Here is a 23,742-nt window from a genome sequence, read left to right on the forward strand (position 1 = left end):
ACACATTCGTTGTTGAACAGCAGCTGTTATAGCTCTTCGAGATGCACATGCTATCACAATAGAGCTTTGGCGCATCTGAAAGTTTAGATGTGACAGTCGTCGATTACGCCAGTGCTTGTGCCAGACAACACAATGTTTAATCAGCTTATGTGTTGGGAATCTGTACCACTACTACAATTATATTGGTTAATGGTTGTGTTCCCTGTGGAATTATGGAGTGAAACAACAAATCCTACCTAAATATTCTCACTGCATTGCAGCATACTTTCAGGTGCACTATACTAAAGTGAATAGCTTTCTAGATATGTTAGACTATTCTATTACATTGACGATCATTGTCGATGCTTCCTGCACAGTTTTTGTGCATCGAGTGTGAGTGATAGGGGTCGTACAATCAATCAGTCCATTCAGCCTTTGCTGGTACATGTTGACAGTGGCATGCACCCACACATAACAGGAGAGGGGGCAGCCAAGCAGTTACTTTGTGAATGAGGTCCGCTAAATCTTTGAGGTTTTGGCTGTTCGTGTGTGGAGCACGCTCTCTATTGCTGAAGAGCTAGAGCTCCCCTTTGGGCCGATCACATGTGCAAACTTGCCAACCATCCTGAATTTTGCATAACGTTTGCAAATTTTGGCTCATTCGACGGATTTATTAATGTTGCTCTAGCTTTGGGTGTCGCCCGTGCTGCGACTATCCTTGTATGTTTCTTAACTAGTTGTTGCTGCTAAACCACAGCCTAGATGAACTACAGGGCAATAGTATAATAAGGGCACATCCGTGAAACGAATGTTTATACATACAAAACTGATCTGCAGAGCTGAATGTAGGCTCCTGTGTACGCATTACACGGAGTGCTTCGTCCATCTCACTGGCATCGGGAACTGTGGCCATGTCGAGTTAAATCCCTTCAGTGTGTCTCGCATAATCGTTTCCGACGTAGAAGACATCACATAATGCTAATGCTAAGTAGACCATGCCAGCACGAAAACAGTCGCCAGCAACTGCTGCCAAGTGTGTACCTGGCACAGAACAGTGCATTCGCGCAAGCCAATATAGTAGTACCCTCAAGAAATAGGTTATAGGTACAGTACAGGTAAGGCAAGATGGACAATACATCTACTCCTTTCAGTCTTGTCCTTCTGATGCTGTGCCTATAGTTACGCAAGATTTCTTGGAAGTTGTGTGTCCTGTGTTCACTTGTCACTGACTATGGTCACCGTGTTTCTGATGCAGCCTGCCTTCCGAAATCCTCGCCATCCAAAATGGGCCCTTGCCTCTCGAGCGGCCAGCAAGTGTTGCCAGTTCGGGACCAATGGATCCGGGCTTTGGCTGTTGGGAGGACTTTGAGGACTTGCTCAAAAGGGACACCAGCACTACAGGTAAGTGCTAGTTCATACAGCTCGTATTCCCACGTGCTGTCTTGGTCTCAAAATTGTTATTGTTACCATCTTGCTTAATTTTTCTTGCCCTTCGATGTCAGCTTGTACATCACCCTTGTATCTGGAATCATCATCTTGGTGTTGCTGATAGGAATAGGACAAAAACGGAGAATTGTTACGAAATTTGTGCATTCTACATATTTTAAAGGCCTACAAAATTTTTTACTGTATTAAAAGCCCATTTTAACATAACTTACACAAACGCTACGTTTGAAATATGCGTGGCTGTGTCGCAATACGCTTGCAAAAATATTTTTTTGTGATGAAACTGAAAAAAATTAAATTCCTGGTTTCCTTAGCTATCATATAAGAGCTGTGAAGGCCTTCTAAAGACTACTGTAATTCACCTTAATCACTCTAATCCACCTTAACCTACCCTAATACGCCTTAATATTTCGTAATACCTATTAACCCTTACAGGGTCAAAATTTTTTTTTCGCCTTATGCGACCACCCAGGGTCGATTTTTTTTATTCCAGATTTAAATTATTCAGAAGGACCTGTTTCAAAAGAAAATTTACCATAATTTTTCTATGGTGACCGTAAAGTGAGAAAAAAAATTTCGAGTTGGTAAATATGTACTGTTTATTCATGAATAACAGTAAAAAAGAAAATAAACTTGTAGGAGTTCAAAATTTTATGCATTGTTATACGCACAGTTCAAGGCCTAGAAAATGCACACACGAGAATATTTCGCAAGTCTCAAAGGTTCCTGCTTTTACACTAATATTTACGTCCATAACGTAATCGAAGTATGTAGGTGACGCATTCAACAAAAGTGTGTGGTTGTGTGCCCGTCAATCTTCATCTTATCGCCAACCAGAGGCGATTAGTTTTCACGAGTCTCCAAAATAAAAAGGAAATGTATGCATGGCAGCATCCTTCGTATCCGCGACCCTGTGAGCAATAAACGAGTGAGTAACAGGCAGTCACCTTTTGAGCGATTAGTTACAAGATAGCCATAACTAGGCACAACTAAGAGACCGGCATTCATGTGCAGTTCTGGGACTTTCACCATAATCCACACCACTACCGCTCATCCCCAGGTGCTCGCGTCGTCTACATTGGCGCTGTGTAAAGCTAATAAGAAACTTGGACAATTAACAGCCCTGCGACTTTGACAGGATTACTTTGATAGTATGTGCCATGCATTCATAGCTAATTTAGCCTAAGTGAAATTTCGTTGCGGTTGGCCCTAAGGAGTAATATCGGATAGGGACTTTCAAGTAGCAAAATATTCTGGCCTGGAAATGGGGATGTGCTGTACTTGTCTGGTACCAAGTAGGCATTTAAAAAAATATGCTACTGCAAGCACACAGTAGAATACAAGGAACCGTGAAAATACACATACCAGTAGTACAAAGCACACATCACAAAAATGCTTTCCAGTATATAAGATCGGCTTCCCCTTGCTGCTTCCCCTTGCTATTTGATCCTGCTTCCCCTTGCTATTTCATTTTTGCGTGCGTGTCTGCGTATGTGTAGTGTTTAGATGTGATATGAAGGAGCACGGCACACCATGGTGGCAATGCCAGTGCCGGCAGCAACCCAGTGATGCTGCTGGTCAATGTAGCTGAACTTTTTAACAGTGCGTGAAAGGATGAGGCCTTTAAGCGAAGTGCATTAAATGTCTGTTTCGTACACCTAGAAGGAGTGCTGTTTCAAGGTTTATGTTTATTCTGCTAGAATTTGCAGCTTGTAAAAAATGTTACGCAGAAATTTAGTGCCCTGAAATTTGTGAGTGACATCTTTTAATGAGGTGCATGTTAAAAGTGGGTAAATACAGCACTACTTAAACATAAGATGGCAGCGCGCATTTATAGAAGTACAGTGGAACCCCGTTCATACGTTTTTCACCGGACCGGGGGAAAAAAACGTAACAGCCGGTATGCTGGCCTCGCGGATCGCACTTGACGGGATCAAAACGTCCGCTGTCCAGCTAGATAACGGGTCGAACGCAGTTGAACATTTAAAACAAACTTTAATTACACTGAGAAGGTCAAAAAAGCAAGTTAGAAATACACAAAACGTTCAGTTTTAGCCCCGTAAAAAAGTGGTCCGGTCTCTAGGGCTGGTGGGGCGAGTCTGCCCGTCCCGCGCTTTTCCAACCGCAGTTTCCATCCCCGTCGCCGCCCCCAGGCCCGGGAAACAACACCCGACACCCCGAAGCGTCGTCACTGGGTCACTTCCAGGAACCGAACGGAGGGAGCGGTCCCTTTCTTTCGCGCACAGCTGGGAGTCCGCGGGGGGCCAGTGAAAGAGAAAGCAATAAAAGTAACGAAGGCTGGCTCCCCTCTTGAAAGAAAAGTCCGGCCGTGCATTCGCGATGCGCACAGAACACTCCCCGTCTGGTGTCTTTCGTTGTTAAGACACCACCACTATATCACGGTCACAGCAAACGCACAACTTCTGTTGTTGGTCGGAAGAATGTTTTCACAACCCCGTCTTTGGCTGTTTTCAGCTCGACCTTGCGCACCCTTCCATCTGCGCTGGGCAGGCTTCGTGTAATCACTCCAACGGGCCAGTCGTTGCGGGTTGCTTCTTTATCCCTAAGTAGAACGACGTCGCCTTCTTTGAGGTTGGGTTTTGCTGCTTGCCATTTTCGGCGTTGCTGCAAAGTAGTGACATACGTTGTGCGCCAGCGCTTCCAGAACTCGTCAGCCAGGTTTTGCACGAGACGCCAATGCCGTTTGTAGAGGTTGCTTGTATCTAACTGCCCAGTTGTTACAGATGCGCTTCCGTGTTTTTTGGTTAAGAGTGTCGCCGGAGTTAGGATTGTGGGATCTTCGGGGTCAGACGAAGTAGGAGTTATGGGCCTGGCATTAATGATGGCCGCAACTTCTGCCAAAAAGGTTGCGAGAATGTCATGCGTGAGTCGTTGATGACGTGACTGCATGAGCATTGAGTCAAGAATGCGGCGTGCAATGCCAATCATCCGCTCCCACGCACCACCCATATGGGACGCGTGCGGTGGATTGAATATCCATTTGCAGCCGTTTCCGCTGAGGAACTTGCCTATTTGTGAGCGATGAATGCCCTCTGCGCTGATTCCAAGTTCTCTGCAAGCTCCGATAAAATTGGTCCCGCAGTCAGAGCGTATTAGCTTGATGGGCCCTCGCATTGCTAGAAACCTTCGGAAGGCATTAATGAAACTCGACGTATCCATTGATTCGATCAGCTCAATGTGCACTGCGCGAATGCTTAAGCAAGTGAACATGACTGCCCAGCGCTTGCTGTTTGCAACACCACCTCTCGTTCGGCGAGAGGCAATCATCCAGGGACCGAAAACATCGATTCCAACATTCGTGAAAGGAGGATCTGTGCTGATTCGGTCTACCGGAAGGTCAGCCATCTTCTGGTCATGAAAGCGCCCTCGCAGCTTCTTGCATGAAATGCATGCTTGCAGCACGGATGAGATGCACCTTTTCCCTCCGACGATCCAATACCCAGCAGCTCGTACGGCTCCTTCTGTGAAGTGTCGGCCCTGGTGTTGCACGCATTCATGGTGGTGGCGCACGAGAAGCGTCGCCACATGGTGCCGACCCGGCAATAAGAGAGGGTGTTTCTCATCGTCTGGAAGGTCGCTTCTGTTCAAGCGGCCGCCGACGCGGTTCAAGCCGTTGGCGTCTAAGAATGGGTCAAGCCTTCGAAGCGAGCTTGTCTTGTGAACCTGCTCTCCTCTCTGGATACAGCATATCTCTTCATAAAATGCGTCCTGCTGTACAGCGCGAATGATGACGAGCCTGGCTTTGGAGAGCGCCTCAACGGGAGCTACCTCTCCCTGTGATGCGTTCTTTGCGCGATGGGCAACCTGGATCAGACTTGCTACAGCACGAGTGAGAGATTTCCAGTTCGAGAGCCTACGAAAGCGTTCGGCTCCGAGTCGCTGTCGCTTGTTCACCTCCGTCGCCAGAGTGCAGACTTCAGGGCGTATTTCTTTGTCTTCGTCAGGATTCAGGAGGATGAAGCTCGACGACCGTGCTTCCTCTTCTCGTCGTGAGAGAAAATCAGGTCCGGACAACCAGTTCGTGCTCTTAAGCTGTGCCGCTGGAATCACTCTAGTGGCGTGGTCTGCAGGATTTTCGTCAGTGTGAACGTATTTCCATTGTTCAGGTTGCGTGCTGCTACGTATCCGCTGCACCCTGTTGGCCACATACACGTAGAACCTTCTTGTTTCGTTGTATATGTAACCCAAGACCACTTTGCTATCCGTGTAGAACGTGACCGAGTTCGGCTGGAAGTCCAATTCTCGTAGTATAGAATCGGTCATCTCTACAGCAAGCACTGCTGCACACAACTCAAGCCTTGGGATGGTGTGTTCTGGTTGTGGAGCAAGTTTGGCCTTTCCCATGACAAATCCGACGTGTCTGTTTCCTTGCTTGTCAGTCACGCGTAGGTATGCCACCGCTGCGACGGCCCTTGTGGACGCGTCTGAAAATACATGAATGTCCCTACGTTCGGCTTCAAGCGTCGAGACTGGCGCATACGTTCTTCGCACGTGAAGGTGCTGTAGTGTCTGGAGAGAGTTCTTCCACTCGTCCCATCTCTGCTTCTTCTCGTCCGAAAGCGGCGTGTCCCAGTCATAACCCTTCGTTACGAGGTCACGGAGAAGGTACTTGCCTTGAACCGTTATTGGAGCCACAAACCCTAGTGGATCGTAAAGGCTGTTGACGGTCGACAGCACTCCTCGCCACGTATATGGCCTGTCCTGACGAGGAGCCCTGAAGACGAAGCTGTCGTCGCCTATGTCCCACAGTAGACCGAGACTTCTCTGCGTAAGCGACGCGTCTGTGCCGAAGTCGAGGTTCTTCAGTCCCTGGGCGTGGTCCTCTCGAGGAAATGCATTCAGCACATTCTGCTTATTCGAAGCTATCTTGTGCAGCCTTATGTTAGCTGTTGCAAGCATTTTCTGCGTTCTTTGCAGCAGACTAATGGCATCTTCTTCGCTCGGAAGAGACTTAAGTGCATCATCGACGTAGAAATCTCTTTCAACGAACTTCCTGGCATCTTCACCAAATCGTGGGGCAGCTTGTTGGGCAGTCCGTCGAAGGCCATACGTTGAAACAGCTGGCGATGGGCTGTTGCCGAAAACGTGAACCTTCATTCGGCACTCTATGATTTCTCTGGAGATATCGTTGCCCTTAAACCAGAGGAACCTCAGGTAGTTCTGATGGTCCTCACGAACCATGAAACTGTAGAACATTTGCTGGACGTCCGCTGTAACCGCAACTGGTTCTTGCCGGAAGCGTATCAAAATCCCCACAAGGTTATTCGTCAGGTCAGGGCCGGTCAGGAGAACGTTGTTCAGAGATACCCCTTCATACTGAGCGCTGGAGTCAAATACGACTCGGATTTGATCAGGCTTCTGGGGGTGGTGAACGCCGAATATGGGCAGATACCAACATTCTTCGTCCACGTTAAGTGGTGGAGCTTCCTCTGCATGACCCTTGATGAATAGCTCGTTCATGAAGTTCACAAAACGTTCCCTTGTTTCAGGATTTTTTCGCAGGGTACGCCGTAGCGAGAGCAGACGAGACAGAGCTTTGTTCGGAAGTCGACTTCTCTGTGTGCGAAAGGGGAGAGGGGCGACCCAATTGTTTAATTTGTCTTGGGTGAATTCGCTATTCATTATCTCGAGGAATGTCTTGTCTTCCATGGAGAGAGCACGCTGGTTGTCAAGTTCTGTTGTCTCGAAAAGATTCGGGGCCAGGGTGTCATCCAATGTTGCTGCCAATTGAAAATCTTTTGAGAACTTATCCGCAGAGTAGAGAATCGGCGCCTCCCTTACAAAGAAATGTCTTGGGCACGGCTCAAAAAGAGATGGTCGCCCACTGTCCAGCACATGGGTCTTGAACACGTTGACGCTGCCCGTTTTCCGCGTTCGACCAACGCAAACGTCGCCGACAATGACCCATCCGAGGTCGAGCTTCTGAGCATACGGCGCGTCGTGGGGTCCGTTGATTGTCTGACGAACCTTGTGAGCTCTTAGGATGTCCCGGCCAAGGAGGAGCAGTATTCCAGCCTCCTCAAGAGGCGGAATGTGATTTGCTACAGACTTCAAGTGCGGGTAGTGCTTTGCAGCGTCAGGCGTTGGAATTTCATCTCTGTTTTCTGGAATTGCCTTGCACTCGAGGAGAGGCGGAAGAGGGAACTTAACTTCGCCTGAAATGCTCTGCACGAAAAAACCATGAGCGACTCTTCCAACCACTTCTGTACTGCCGGAGCAAGTGCGGAGCGTGTATTGCGTAGGCGTCCCCTTCACTTTGAAATCGTTTAGAAGTTCTGGCCTAACCAACGAGCGATTACTCTGGTCGTCAAGAATCGCGTACGCTCTGACTGTCTTGTCAGGCTGAGTCTCATGGGTCACCTCTACGAGGCAGATTTTAGCACACGACTTTGTGCTGTTGCCAGCGTTTGCCACTTCAGTACGCCTAGATGTGACTCTTCTTTCTGAGTCATATGTGGTACTGTCATCAGACCCACTAGCCCTTGACGGCTCTGAGGTTGGTGATGCTGGGTGAAGCGCTGTGGCGTGGTCGGCGCTGTCGCATATGAGGCATATCACAACTGCCTGACATTGCCACTGCATGTGGTTCTTGGATGAGCAGCATCGTAGGCAGATCCCTTGCTTCTTTATGAAAGATTGCCGCTCTTCCAAGGTTTTGTCACGGAAGGCGCGACACCTTTCCAAAGGGTGAGGTTTCTTGTGATATGGACACCACCTTTTCAAGTCCTTCGATTCCGGTTGCTGTTCGTTAGCAGTGGCATCTTGATTAATCTTGGCAGAAGCAGAATCCACTTCTGTTTTCCTCGCTGACACGGATGATCTTTGCCGCGTGGTCTTGGTAACATTGTCTTCCTTCCTTTGATTGAAATCAGACAAGGCATTTTGTGGATGCAAGATGAAACTCGGGTCGTTCCTCATGCTGGCCTGATCTCTAACAAATTTGCTAAAGAAAGAAAAGGGTGGAAATGCAGTGTCATGACCTCTCTTGTATTTCGACCCCGCCAACATCCAATTTTCTTGAAGTCCAGATGGCAACTTCGAGACAATTTTGTTCACCCCTCTTGCGGTGTCCAAATAGCCAAGACCGGCAAGATACGGGTCAGCTTTCGCAGCCTCGAGTTCTAGCAGGAGGTCGCCAAGTTCCTGGAGTCTGGTATTTTCCCGGTAAGATATCTTCGGGAAGTCTTCCAGCCGCTTCAAAAGTGCATCCTCAATTGCTTCAGGGCGCCCGAAGACGTCGTCTAGCCGTTTCCACACGACGTTCAAGCCCGTTGAAAAGTCATCGACATGCACTGATTTCAACCTCCGAGCCTGACGTGACGATTCAGGGCCAAGCCATTTGATGAGAAGGTCTAGCTCTTCTTGGGCAGAAAGACCTAGATCTCTGACAACACCCTTGAACGATGATTTCCAAGCGCGAAAGTTCTCAGGTCGATCATCAAACTTGATAAGACCGCTTGAAACAAGGTCTTTGCGGCACAGGAATTTAAGGATATCAGCTAGCTCTGAGCTTGAACTGTTGTGTGCCGGGGCGTACACAAGCGGCTGCGGATCAACTCGTAAGTCCATAGGTCGACTCGTAGCTCCAGCATGCTTATAACTTGGGTTGTCAGGGGCAGCATTGTAGTCAGGTGGACGTTCATCAGCTCGCAGACACATCGAATTATTCGTAGCTGCGTTGGCCCTCGGCAACGTGTGAGCATTGTTTACGTCGTCGCTAGAGTTGGTGACAGCCACCTCAGTTAACACAAGCGCAGAGTTGCGTAGGGCTTGCTGCTCATCGATATAACTCCTAGTCTGCAGCGTTCGGTCCACAGGAGGGAGCGTGCGCATGCTCTCCCCGCCATCCTGCTCCACGGCTGCCTCGAGCGCATTCGCCTGTGCGTTTGCAGCTGCCGCTTCTTTTTCATGCTGCAAGATATCCAATTCAGCCTCAATCCTTGCCTTCTCAATACGCATCGCGGCCTCTCTGCGACCAAACTCTGCTCTGGCCCGGACGGCTTCGGCTTGTGCGCGTGCTTGTACGGCGGCTAGGCTGATTGTTGACAAGCCCGATCGTCGTGACCTCGAAGAAACGCTTGAGTGGGCCGATAGAGAGTGCTGCGATGTTACCTCTTGTAAGCGGTCGCGTTCTCGTTCTGTAGCCTCACGTAATTTGTCGCTTACAGTCACATAACGATCTGCGTCGATTGCTTTCTGAAGTTCTAATTCCTGCTGGGCTTCAGATCTGCTCGTTTTGGCGAGGAAGGTAGCGTATCTGGCGGCGACGTGCTCGTAGCGCTCATAGCTTGCGCGAAGCTGCGTTGCGGCGCTGTTAACGTCTTCCTCTTTCGCACATGACACTTTGAAAATAGCTGTCTCCACGTTCTTCCACGCAGCGTCTATTCTCCGGCAGTGCTCTTCGCGGCTCGTTTCATACCTTTCTTTAGCTTTCATGGAAAACGTAGTTGTTCTTTGTGGTCGAATATTTGCCGCGGAAGCTTCATGCTCTGCTGTCATAATTTGAGACGTTTCAGGCGTCAGCTTGTCCTGATCCATTTTGGTGTGCGTGCTTCACGACGTATCTCACTCAAAGCGGACGTATGTGGTGAAGCCTGCTAAGCTGCGCGATGAAATATGAAACGAGCCCACCTTGTCGTTGCCCTGTGTGCAGTCAGCTGCTCAACTTGTAGGCGATGCCGTGTCCTTGCAGTAGGCGGATGTCATGGTCAAACCGGAGGTCTTGCCGTGCGACGTATACCACTGCAGCGGGCGTTCAGTTGGCGGCCGATGGCAGTCGACTTCACTTTTTTACTATGCTGGCCTCGCGGATCGCACTTGACGGGATCAAAGCGTCCGCTGTCCAGCTAGATAACGGGTCGAACGCAGTTGAACATTTAAAACAAACTTTAATTACACTGAGAAGGTCAAAAAAGCAAGTTAGAAATGCACAAAACGTTCAGTTTTAGCCCCGTAAAAAAGTGGTCCGGTCTCTAGGGCTGGTGGGGCGAGTCTGCCCGTCCCGCGCTTTTCCAACCGCAGTTTCCATCCCCGTCGCCGCCCCCAGGCCCGGGAAACAACACCTGACACCCCGAAGCGTCGTCACTGGGTCACTTCCAGGAACCGAACGGAGGGAGCGGTCCCTTTCTTTCGCGCACAGCTGGGAGTCCGCGGGGGGCCAGTGAAAGAGAAAGCAATAAAAGTAACGAAGGCTGGCTCCCCTCTTGAAAGAAAAGTCCGGCCATGCATTCGCGATGCGCACAGAACAGCCGGGAAAACGTAACAGTGACGAAAGCTCCGAAAATGAATGAAAAAAGTGCAGCTTCAACTATAGACAATTTATTTCCACAGAGTGCGCTTAGGACTTAAAAAAGTCTAGAATGGTGGCTTGCCGTTTCTTTCGCTCGCTAGAAATCTCCACACGTTTCTCAATACCCTGGAAGGCCGCATTGCTGTTAGCGTCGCTGTGAGGTGCGACGTACCTGCGGAGGAGGTCCAGAGCTGCGACGGCTTCTCCAAAGCTAGGATTTGGCAACTCCCCGGCATCATGTGGCTCGTTCTCCTTGTCACCGTGCCACGGCAATGGCAACGGACGAATGAATATCCGTGGGAAATTTTGCCCTCTTTGGCGTAAGAGAGAATAATCTAGAGGAATTCGATATCCCAGAAGTAACGCCGGAAGAAGTAAAGAAAGCCTTGGGAGCTATGCAAAGGGGGAAGGCAGCTGGGGAGGATCAGGTAACAGCAGATTTGCTGAAGGATGGTGGGCAGATTGTTCTAGAAAAACTGGCCAGCCTCTATACGCAATGCCTCAAGACCTCGAGCGTACCGGAATCTTGGAAGAACGCTAACATAATCCTAATCCATAAGAAAGGCGACGCCAAAGACTTGAAAAATTATAGACCGATCAGCTTACTGTCCGTTGCCTACAAAGTATTTACTAAGGTAATTGCAAATAGAATCCGGAACACCTTAGACTTCCGTCAACCAAAGGACCAGGCAGGATTCCGTAAAGGCTACTCAACAATAGATCATATTCACACTATCAATCAGGTGATAGAGAAATGTGCGGAATATAACCAACCATTATATATAGCTTTCATTGATTACGAGAAAGCGTTTGATTCAGTCGAAACCTCAGCAGTCATGGAGGCATTGCGGAATCAGGGTGTAGACGAGCCGTATGTAAAAATAATGAAAGATATCTATAGCGGCTCCACAGCCACTGTACTCCTCCATAAAGAAAGCAACAAAATCCCAATAAAGAAAGGTGTCAGGCAGGGAGATACGATCTCTCCAATGCTATTCACAGCGTGTTTACAGGAGGTATTCAGAGACCTGGATTGGGAAGAATTGGGGATAAGAGTAAATGGAGAATACCTTAGTAACTTGCGCTTCGCTGATGATATTGCCTTGCTTAGTAACTCAGGGGACCAACTGCAATGCATGCTCACTGATCTGGAGAGGCAGAGCAGAAGGGTGGGACTAAAAATGAATCTGCAGAAAACTAAAGTAATGTTTAACAGTCTCGGAAGGGAACAGCAGTTTACGATAGGTAGCGAGGCACTGGAAGTGGTAAGAGAATACATCTACTTAGGACAGGTAGTGACTGCTGATCCAGATCATGAGAGTGAAATAATCAGAAGAATAAGAATGGGCTGGGGTGCGTTTGGCAGGCATTCGCAGATCATGAACAGCAGGTTGCCATTATCCCTCAAGAGAAAAGTGTATAACAGCTGTGTCTTACCAGTACTCACGTACGGGGCAGAAACCTGGAGGCTTACGAAAAGGGTTCTACTTAAATTGAGGACGACGCAACGAGCTATGGAAAGAAAAATGATAGGTGTAACGTTAAGGGATAAGAAAAGAGCAGATTGGGTGAGGGAACAAACGCGCGTTAATGACATCTTAGTTGAAATCAAGAAAAAGAAATGGGCATGGGCAGGACATGTAATGAGGAGGGAAGATAACCGATGGTCATTAAGGGTTACGGACTGGATTCCGAGGGAAGGGAAGCGTAGCAGGGGGCGACAGAAAGTTAGGTGGGCAGATGAGATTAGGAAGTTTGGAGGGTCAACATGGCCACAATTAGTACATGACCGGGGTAGTTGGAGAAGTATGGGAGAGGCCTTTGCCCTGCAGTGGGCGTAATCAGGCTGATGATGATGATGATGATGATGATGATGGCGTAATCACGCTAACGTGCTAACGATTGTTTAGTATTGCTGCGGAGCGCGCGCGTCCGAGCAGCCCGGTTGCGCGCAGCGCGGCGTGGGAGAAACTTAAACAAGAGAGGAGAGCAGGCCCGATAAGCAGAGCAACGCCACGAGCAACGCCAACTTCCGGTTTCACTTTAGCTTCGCAAAGAATGACGTCAGGGCCTCTCCTGAGTTTCCTTCCTCCGTGAGTCGACCCGTCCAACAACCATGCGGTGACTGTAATCACAGTGATGATAGTAAGATCATTTTTTCACGAATGGCCACTTAGTGGCGGCCTCTCGAACTGGCGTGCGGCTTCTTGCAGCCAGTTCCATAGCCAAGCCCAGCCAAAACTCGTCAAAAGCCAAAATGGCGGTTCGAGCGCGTTGTCTACTTTAGCCCATGCGGGTTCGGGGTGCTGAGTTGCGACGTATCATGCGGGAACATTTTCACAGCTACTACGTAACAGCGGGGTTCCTTATACATTGGATCCTATGGAAGCTATGCTGGGACCGAATGGAAACGACGTAGCAGCCGGGAAAACGCAGCAGTGAGGAACGTAACAGCGGGGTTCTACTGTATTAGAAATAATGGTATACCCACTCCTGTGATCATAACGTCTCTTAGCTTCACAGTGTTGCTTATGGCACCAAGGGTGATCGGAAGCCATGTATCCTGTACTAATTGCAAGCTCTTGCACAGGTGATTTGGATCTCGACGAGTGGAGCCTGGATTTCACCGAATCCTCAGAGGTTCTCTCGGACTGGAGCAGCAGTGGTGGTGCCACAACATTTGAGGGTGTTGAGGGCCACTACTCGCGACCTCGTTCGCGGCGGGGTCCCTCACCAACCCCTTTGAATGTGGAGCGAGCTTCCTCAACCAGGAGCTGGTAGGTGGCATGCCACACTTGAGGAGCATGTTCACTTGCATTGTTGTTTTCTGTAAGTGGTGTTTGTATATTTGGACAATGAGTGTAGTGCATAAGTGTAGTGCTCCTAAGCCACCTCTGATGTTTTGAGCATATCATGTTTGATGCGCTGAAATTGATGCCTAAATGCTCAGATTTAAGCGCTGGGAATCCAATGCCGAGCCCGTACTAGTGTTCTTGATATGCTGGAGGGAGTTTTCAGTTGTGGATAGCTCAGGAAATCAATTACATATAATTGGGTGTACGTTAAAGAACTCCAGATGGTCCAGATTATTCCAGAGTCTACGGCGTACCCCATAATCGGATAGAAGCTTTAGCACGTAAAACCCCATAATTCATTAAATAATTACTGCACTAATTCCTTTTTATTCAATTATTATTTCACTGTTTTCTTTGTAGTATTAATGTGCTCTTCATGGCTATAAACAAATGTGAAGTTGTTTTAATATTCTTCGTTGTGTTCCAACCTAGGGGGGTTGAACGAACATGTTCATTGTGTACACAATGCTGTGACAGTCATCTCTAGCAAACATGGCATCGCGCTTGCGCCTTCCTGGGCTTTTTGGTCTCCTCTTCACACGTAGTGACGTCACCAGGGCAAAAGTAGATTAGCCAATTGACATTACATAAGAGCACCAACATGAACACTGGATGCGCGTGTTCAGAAGGGAGCAGGTATGGCCCATTTCTGCACTGCTGATCCATCTGTGGCGCTTTCGTTCAGCAGGCCTACAGGGGGCTGTCAGAGGTGCACACGGAGTGGTTTAAGTTTCTTTTTTTGGTTGGTGATAAGCCAACAAACACTGACACCAAGGACAACATAGGGGAAATTACTTGTGCTTAATAAATGGAATGAAGAAACGATAAATTAGTGGAGATGAAAGTGGATGAAAAAACAACTTGCCGCAGGTTCCCACCTGCTTATTAAGCACAAGTAATTTCCCCTATGTTGTCCTTGGTGTCAGTGTTTGTTGGCTTATCATGATATGACTAATAAAAATCTGGCCCCTCGGTTAACCCCCTTTCTTCTCGTTTTTTTGGTTGGTGCAACTCGTAGCTTTTGAAGGGCTTTGCACCGTTGAAGTACACGGCAAAGGTCAGAGTGTGCCTATGGTGAGGGCAACGAAAGCAATTTAGAAACAGTGGCAGCTGTCATCTCACTGTAGGGACGAAATTTGATTAGCAGTGCTTTGTTGCTATTCCCTAGTTTAGCTGTTTGTTCTGATGCTGTTAGGCCTAGCAAAAAGGGCACCATTGCTGTCAGACAAAATTATTGGACTTCTAGTACCAGACGGTGCCATAAAGTTTAGTCTTGTCCATGCATTGAAGCTGCAGAACGTTGTGACCTGTGCTAAAACTGTTGGCTACCATATTTGCAGAAAACTGGTATACGATCACAAATACAAAAACAACTTTGCAGACAAGTGCACATCATAATAGGCCAGCAACAGTGCTGTTGGTTATCAGTACCGTAAGAGCTGGAATGTGTATAGGTTAGTGCCAAATGTAAATCAACTCCTGGTTTGAGGTGAATGTCATTTGAAAAATATATCTATATTTGATGCAGTAGACTACAGAACATACTTTTTGATTGTGGGGGGGACACGGGTCTTAGAGACTGAAAAATCGCAGAAAAATCACTTTCTTGAACAAATTATTTTTGCATTCTACAGTGTCTGATACATTATCTCAAATTTTCACGGATCTTGGACCAATATTTTGGTCATAATGGCATTTTATGTCACGTCGGCAGGCTGTATCTTTACTGAACGTGCAAGAAAGGGCTTTTTTCCGTAACGCATGGTTGCCATTCTAAGTTTCCAATCTTAGCTATCCTGGTCTTTGAAAGAGCCACTTTTCTAGTTTAGTTCTCACACCAATGCTACTCTGCTCTGATTGGCTATGAAGAAAAAGCCAGCGAGAACGTAGCCCCATGCGCTATTCCATTTGTCGACTGAGGCACATGACCGTAAGAATACCATGGCATTGGCAGATTTTCGCTGTCGTCTGCTTGGGCATGCAAAACTCGGCACAAAAAGATGTCGGATTCAGTTTGCTACAGGCCATAAATTCGGCGAACAGAGGAAGAAAAGAGGGGTTTTAAACTTTAGAAAGTGCGCAATTGTATTTGAAGGTGCCAGCAATAGTTTGTTATCCATGCCAAGTGCCGCCGAAGTCTCCTCCCGTGACCGCAGAATAGGCTTAGCATATGAAAGTGGTTCTGGCAGCTGCTAATGCCCATGTGGCATTCCAGTGTAACTACTGCAGCCTGATGATTTGGGAGAAAGTGAAGAAGGCTCAGGAAAAACTGAGACTTTGTTTCAATACCAGCATGAGTGAAAATAAAATCGGATTTTCTCATTCACGCTGATACAGCCGCGGCTGGCTCGGATTCTATGTACACACACTTCGTTATCGTAAGCCACGATTCTATAAGTGCTCTGCTGTCTTGTGTAAAACGCAAGTTGCGGTGTGGCAGCGGGCACAGGTAAACGTGACTGTGGTCTCGTCGTAGAGATAGTCATCTCGTGTGCAATCTGCGGCAATGCTGCGTCGGCGCGGAGTTCACGAGCAGTGGCCTAATGTGTACCCTGTTCCTTGCGAACAATCTTGCTGCGCTCGAAATGCAGAGCATTGGTAATTGGTAACAAACGTATTATACTTCATTATATTCCTGAATAAAGCGAGATGTCAATTTCTCTCAAAAGATTTTCGCTTAGCCTGCCTGTTTGTGGCAGCAGTAAAACACCTACAGCTGTTTCTTTTTTTTTTTTCTTGCTCTATGAAGTTAAATGCATTAAGCATGAAGTGTTGCAGGCAGATTACTACAAGTCTTACCAGTCTATTCTGAATGTATGTAAATAGCAATGCCTCGGCATTTCACTGAGTAAAGGTTTTCTTTTTCTCATAACATAGTTTTTGGTCACTTTGCTTGTTTGCTGCTGACCTAGGACAGGTAGAGCTATCATTTATTTTGCAGCAGAAAGCTAAATGTATTCAGAATGCAATTTTCAGCTCCAATTTTTTTTATTTACGTTTACATTTGCTCTTATTCTTGGTAATGTGAACACAGAACTTCAATGGGCTGTGAAATAACAAATAATTGTTCAATTTCGAATCTGTTTTCAGCCTTGCTATCCTTATGTACTGTAGTATCCAACTACATGTTTGCAACTTTCCCTTAAGCATGTAAATTTTAATTGTTTCAACAAACAATAGAAGGTAATTATTATCTCAGCAACTACTATGCATCTGCAAAACATATGTAGATATTTAAAATTAACAAAAAACACTGAATGAGCATATATGGTTTTATCAGATTTGATCAAGGAATTGAGAAGTGATCCCTCCTTAATATGCTTATTGGGCAGACGAAAACTGTACGTAAACTGTTAGGATAGGGTCCGGAGACAGGAGCTAGTTATGTACGACATCCCACAGCACACCATGCACGACTAAGCATGCCGTTGGACACTGTCATAAGGCGATGAGCAGCACTCTTTATTAGATAAGGTGGAACCTTGGGAGAGTTGGTGATTCAATATCAACATGTCTGCACAGCGCAAAAGACGAAGACTGAAGGAAGAACACAACACAGGTGCTGACTTCAACTGATCTTTATTTGCGACATCACAAGAGCTATATACGTGAGCAAAAGTAATGAAAAAAACTTTTGCGTTATGTCACACATGAACGCCTATTGCATCACAGCCAGATACCTGATCTAGTTTTTGGTAAGAGCAATAGATGGCATGCTAATGCAAAGGCCACCCAGCTGCTGTATCTTGTCAGCCTCTATGATTTCACGTGTAAGCTGTTCTCAGTGTTTGGAGATTACGAAACAGTTTTCAAATTCAGGTTCACAAGGGCAGTCTCTGCAGTGAATTCCAAGATGACCTTGCACGGTGGTGTTAACATTGTAAAAATGCTCTTTCAATCGCTCATTTAAACATCTACCTGTTTGGCCAACGTGTTTCTTTCCGCAAGTCAGGGGAACCCCCAGGGCGCATGCTCCAAACCGCTTCCTATGGTTAGTAGTGCGAATATTTCGTCGTGTGGCATGAGCATGTGCCTTAAGCGCAGTGATAATGTTTCTGGGGCAAAAAAAACAACTTTAACATCTGCTTCACTGCCTATCTTCTTCAAGCTGTGCGATATCTTGTGCAAGTAAGGGAGCACTGCGACTTGCTTATTGTCTCTGGCAGCGCAGTCAGCTGGTGCTTTGTCTCCCAACTTGTCTCTGGCACAGGCTCCTCAGATTCATGTACTGAGGGGCCTCTTGAACCGCCTTTTCTAGGATCTCCTTACTAAATTTGTGCGCCCAGGTGTTGTTTAGGCATGTCATTCATTGCTGGAAGTCTACTATGGGGCTGCAGAGGACCAGGAAGGTGATGAAGACAGTCATTGGCAGCGCAGCCTACTCTGTGGTTAGGACACTGAGCTGCATTGAGAGAGAGCAGTTCTCTGCTGTACGTCTGTACTTAACAGCAACATGCGACTACATTTGCCACAAATTCCTGCCATAAGACCTCTATCTCAAGAAGGCTGAAGTTGCTCAAGTACAAGCTCTGGAAACTGCTTCATTCAGCAGCGTACGTCATTTTATTATGGCGATCCATTGTATCCTATCCCAGCAGAGTGGTGAATCAAAATAAGCAATCAATGCACTTGAAAGTAGAGTTTGCCAACTTGCAAGCATATCAGGTTCCAGCCGACATATTGAATGAGCCAAGGTGCGATGTTCAGTGGTCGCAATTAAGAAGCGTTCGAAGTGTTGACGGATTGCTCAGGTTCCACAGAATTTCAATGGTTATGCTGGGTATTCTCTCCATTCCCCACAGCAATGCTGAATGTGACAGAATATTCAGCACTGTGAACAAAACTCATCTATGTGTGAGAAAGCACTCGAAAGTCTGATGGTCAAGGGGCACCAGAGTGGTGCTTGCTTTGAGCAAACTTACGGAGAAATTTCTGAAGTGGGCAAAGTTGGCAACAGCAAAGTCATTGCAAAAATAAATTGTGCCCCAGTGGAGTTTTCGCTCTTTACTCTCCAAGACACGGATTTCACTTGTTGTGAAAACGTGAGTAAGCTTGTCGCAAAAGGTAAATACCTTAAAAAGAAGTGCTGCCGCACACCCCCGCCGCTATAGCTTTACAAATTTCCAAATCTTCAGGTTGGCAGGTATGCTCATGAAACTGAGCCTGATCACTGAATTCATCATTCACTTAGAAAAATAAATACTATGTTGTTATTGCTGCCTTGCTTCGAAAACTTTTGCATGCGAACCAAAAACCATTATAAACTGTTAGACTTTTTTTTTTCTTCCGGAGCATAACCAGAACGGAACTTTTTTCGGTGGAAAGAAACTAAAACCATAACGAAAAACATTTCGTTCCGACACCCTGCTTGATATAACAGAATTGATATTGCTTCGTTTGAAGTTTTTTGTGGTACTGACTGCAGTGCATGCATTTTAGGCCTGGTGATTCGGAGTGCAATAACGCCGGACTCTGCTTAGTGCAAAGCCGGAAATACATACGGGACTACTTGGTGCAACATGCACCCTTTGCGTTTCTTTGGACCAACCTGCTGAGGCAAAGAGCACTGCGGAGGTCATTCTGCCATAGAGCAGTGGCTCCTTGGAACTAACTGTATCACCTGATTGTAACTGTCAGATGAGTCAGATGTTAGGCACCAGCAGAATTTTGCCACTGTCATGTCAATAATCGCCACTATGGAGTGCTCTGTTTCAGTAAGCTTTGAGCTAGCCGCCGTGGTTGCTCAGTGGCTATGCTGTTTTGGGCTGCTGAGCATGATGTCGCGGGATCGAATCCCGGCCACTGCGGCCGCATTTCGAAGGGGGCGAAATGTGAAAATACCCATGTACCCATGTATTTAGGTGCACATTAAAGAAGCACAGGTGGTCGAAATTTCCGGAGTCCTCCACTACGGCGTGTCTCATAATCAGAAAGTTGTTTTGGCACGTGAAACCTCATAATTTAAGTTTTGAGCTGCCACGCTGTTACAAGTCACTACTATAATTGTTATACAGCTTGTCCACATTTAACAAAATGCCACTTATAAAGAATTCAACTTTGCGTCACGCAACCTCGTTATAACAGGGGTTTAGTGAATGAATAAAGAAGGCAGTGCAACGTTTAGGCTCTTGTCGTGTATTGGATCCTGTCCCATTTGTGGCCTGTGTTTTGTGATGCATACTGTTCATCTCTTGTCGTTCTTTGCCAACAGGTCTTCCATGACCAGTGGGGAGCAACTGAGGACAGTGGAGGCTCTGACGGAAGCAATCAACCACCGCCTAGGGCTGCGGGAACAGCTAGATGTGCTCCGCATCATCGACCCAGCAGCCACTGTTGACCCATCTGTTCACCGGGAGTTTGCTGTCGGTCAGTTCGCTTCTGCGCTGCTGGAAATTAAGCGAATAGCATTGCTTATATTGACGGGCTTTTCTTATCTCACTGGTGGACAAGAGGGGAGGATAGCACAGAAGTGCAGAGGGTTTTTAAAGGGGCCGAACTAGCGGAGTGCTAGTTAATCGCTGCAATAAAGTGGTGGTGCGTCGTAGTGCTGCGTCATGCTGGCGTGAATGGGAAAAGCAGAAGTGAGAAGAGCGGTGCCAGCATCTGCGATTGGGCCCACTTCCATTTGCTTAGATGGCGGTGGCTCCTAGGTGATAGAAACATGCAGTGGGCCGTTAAAAATGCCGCCAATGTGGATCTTCATCGAAAAGGCGTTGACTGAGTGGCGTTAACGAAGGAGTGCGTTCAGAGATCTGTCTGAGATCTGCAGGCAGCCATTTGCTGTTCCTTTCACAATGGTGCAGTCTCATGTTGTGCAAAAAAAAAAACTGTTTTGATGGGCACAGCAATTCGTTTTTAGTGTGTGCATGTCATTTTGATGTGGTGAGTTGTCATGCTTTTGTGACGTGACAGATTGGTGAAGTGGGCACAGCCAGAGATATTTTGACCAACAGCAGAGGACAAATGACCGTAAAGGCATAGCATTTGAAATCATTTGTTTTCTTTCATTAAGCCTAATCATGCATCAGCATTGCATACACATAATTTTTAAATGGGGCATCCTCGCGGTTTCCTTCACATCGCGTAACAGTCAAAGTGGCCATGGCCTGAAATAAAACTCAGCCCTTGAAACTTCTTAAAGAAACATTCAAGCAGTGCTAGGTTAATCTGGATTACTAAGTTGCTTCTGAGCAAGTTCCAGTTGTGTTAAAAGGCCTCACGTTTTATGTAGTAGCACATCTTGTGGTAGCCAGTGTTATGTTAGGCTTGGAATTGTGTAGATTATTCCTCAGTTGATGTTCAGAAGTCATGCCTTGTTTTTGACGTTCCTGCAGACCTGAGGCGTCTTGACGACCACAAGCTTCGGCAGATCGCAGATTATGTGCGGCACAATAGCATCGCAGCCATGGAGCTGGCGGCCGACACAGCAGAGGCTACGGGGGAGAACTCTCGGAAAAGGGGCCGTTGTAGGCAGAGCAACTCTTATTCAGCCTCTGGCCGCAGCAGCCCTGCTTCAGCAAGCGCACCTGTCCACAAAGTAAGAATCGCACGCTACACTGCCAACCCTGTTCTTACAGAGACGCTGAAGAGAAAGTTAAATCTGGCTGTATTAGTAAATCACTCTTCTAAATACAGTGCCATCTCGTTAATTTTAGAACCCTCTTGAACTACCTTAAATCGAAGTGATGCGGTGTGGTCCTGTCAGTCATGTGAATAAAATTGTGCAGTGATGCCCGCTAATTCGAATGTGTAAACGCTTGTGACGGTTCATTTGAACATACCGTAAAAATCCTTGTATAATACGAACCTATGAGGTAAAATTTTTGGGATGCGAAATGGGAAAAGAAAATTTTATCCGCGTATAATACGAGTTAGGAAAACTCGAGCAAAACATTTATTTAAATTGCACTCCGCGCTTCAATCACTGTCTTCCTCAGCTGCGCTCTCTTCGGATAGCAGCATTGGTAATTTGCTGAGCTGGAAGTTCTTGGACTTGCGCAGCAAAATAATGTGGCGCTGGAGAGCCACAAGCAGCTCTTCGAATGATTTGGGCAGCTTTTGCGAAATAGAAGTTCGGCGGTGTAAGGAAATACCCGCACGGCACCTGTAGCGATAAATCCAGTGCTTGCTCGCTTTGGAGGCGGAGCTCGGTAGCCCTTTTTCTCTTGCAAGCTCCTTAGCTTTCGCCTACATAAGCTCCACACTCACAGCTAGATGCGCGGCTCGTTGTTGGCATACGAACTCCGTCAGGGCGAGTTCGATTTCCGGGAATGTCCCGCTCTTCAGGCAGCGAAAGCTACTTCGCATTCCGCTGCACGCGAAAAGAGCTTCCTTCTGTCGACACCATTCGCGAATGCTTCCCTTGTTGACGCCAAACTGCCTCCAGGCCGCACTGCTGCCGATGTCCTGTGCAGCTAAAATAACCTTTATCTTGAAAGCAGCCAAGCACTTTGCGAAGCATGGTTTGCATGTGTGCTGCCAAGGTGTGTACTCCACAAAAAGAAACGATGCTGTAGTCATGCAGTCGAGCCGTAGCCACACAGCAATAACAAAACCAAAACTTCCAGCCCAAATTTCTGACTGAAATTTTCGTTCGGATCCACATATAGTACGAGGCGAAAATTTGGGACACTAATAATAGGTAAAGAACCTCGTATTATACGCGGGTTTTTACGGTACTGTTCTGCCGGACGTGCTTTCAGCGGCGAGCCAACTCGTACAGTGGTCCTTCCCACCCAGAACGTCCATGTGCTGGCTGCTGCTCCAGTCTGTCCTGTTGCAAAAAATAGAAAAATTGTCTACGAATTTCACCTAGATGTGTGGCTTTGCGGCTTCACCAGAAGTGTCACTTTGCGGCTTCACCTGGAATAGTGGCTTTGCTGCTTCACCTGGAAGTGTGGCTTTGCGGCTTCACCTGGAAGTGTGGCTTTGCGGCTTCACCTGGAAGTGTGGCTTTGCGGCTTCACCTAGAAGTGTGGCTTTGCCGCTTCACCTAGAAGTGTGGCTTTGCCGCTTCACCTAGAAGTGTGGCTTTGCCGCTTCACCTAGAAGTGTGGCTTTGCCGCTTCACCTAGAAGTGTGGCTTTGCCGCTTCACCTAGAAGTGTGGCTTTGCCGCTTCACCTAGAAGTGTGGCTTTGCCGCTTCACCTAGAAGTGTGGCTTTGCCGCTTCACCTAGAAGTGAGGCTTCAAAGGTAGCTAGAGATTTTTAAGCTCATTTGTAAATTGTATTGCAGATCTAACCAAACAGAATGGTGAAATTTCTTACTGCTGCATGCCTGTTCTTTCTTTCTTTTTCCTTTTTAACCTTAATTTCGATGTTATGAAATGTTTGTCTTCATAGAATTGTATATTCTATTGCTTCGAGCACAAACTCGTGGCTGTTTGGTTTAGTGTTTTTCAGTGGTACACTGAAGACATGTTGCATGTGAGCGTTGCTTGTCTTCTCCCTTATGCATAACCTATGTGCATTATCGATATGGGACAGACTACTAGCTTTTAAGCTATCGGTCCAAACGGCATTTTGTGCATTTCTTCCTGGTGTTAAATCAGGTGTTTCCTCCTCAAAAAAGTGTGGCTTCACAACGCCATGCACTGCGCTGCCATGAAGCCACACTTCCGGAATTTCTCGCTCGTGTTAGCTCAGTGCACTTGTGCCGCCTAACATATTCAAGCCCCTTCAATTTCGATTTATCAAGACTCAACTGTACCCAAAAAGCTGCTCTTTTTTGAAATCTTGCTCTGCGTCGTAACAGAACCTTGTGTCATCAAGCAGGCTGGCTGTCTTGACCACGGGCAGGGGGTTCTGTCTCCACCCCGGAATGATGGCTGCAGTGATGTGCCATTTAGTACAACTTGCACATATGTCATGTTATGTGTATGTCATAGTATATTGTATCTTTATGCAACTGGCCTGTTAGTAATCTTGACTCTTGCGCAAAAATAAGTTAATGTTTCAGAATGGCCACCACTGTCCCCATGAAACCTCTTCTGAAAATTAATCCTGGACACGGCCCTGGCTCTGACATTGTAGATTTCTTCGTAGGGAAACAGCTTTTGCTTTAAAAACAGTTAATTTCTCCTGTACTCTCGCTGGTTTTATTTGGTAGTTAATATTGTTAAATCGTGCCCCTCAGTTACCCTAATTATTCC

General features: G+C 47.0%; 1 protein-coding gene across 2 annotated transcripts in view; it reads left to right on the forward strand.

Annotated features, from left to right (window-relative positions):
* LOC126539250 (uncharacterized) overlaps nucleotides 1-23,742 on the forward strand; it is a 30,658-nt gene that overhangs the window by 3,536 nt on the left and 3,380 nt on the right. For both annotated transcript variants that reach the window (XM_050186027.3, XM_055075290.2), the window contains exons 3-6: nucleotides 1,235-1,380; nucleotides 13,326-13,512; nucleotides 19,802-19,956; nucleotides 20,925-21,127. In XM_050186027.3, coding sequence (XP_050041984.1) covers nucleotides 1,235-1,380; nucleotides 13,326-13,512; nucleotides 19,802-19,956; nucleotides 20,925-21,127 — 691 coding nt within the window. The remainder of the gene's footprint in view (nucleotides 1-1,234; nucleotides 1,381-13,325; nucleotides 13,513-19,801; nucleotides 19,957-20,924; nucleotides 21,128-23,742) is intronic.

This window comes from Dermacentor andersoni, chromosome 11, assembly GCF_023375885.2.
Source record: "Dermacentor andersoni chromosome 11, qqDerAnde1_hic_scaffold, whole genome shotgun sequence".
In the NCBI taxonomy this organism is placed as follows: Eukaryota; Metazoa; Arthropoda; class Arachnida; order Ixodida; family Ixodidae; genus Dermacentor; species Dermacentor andersoni.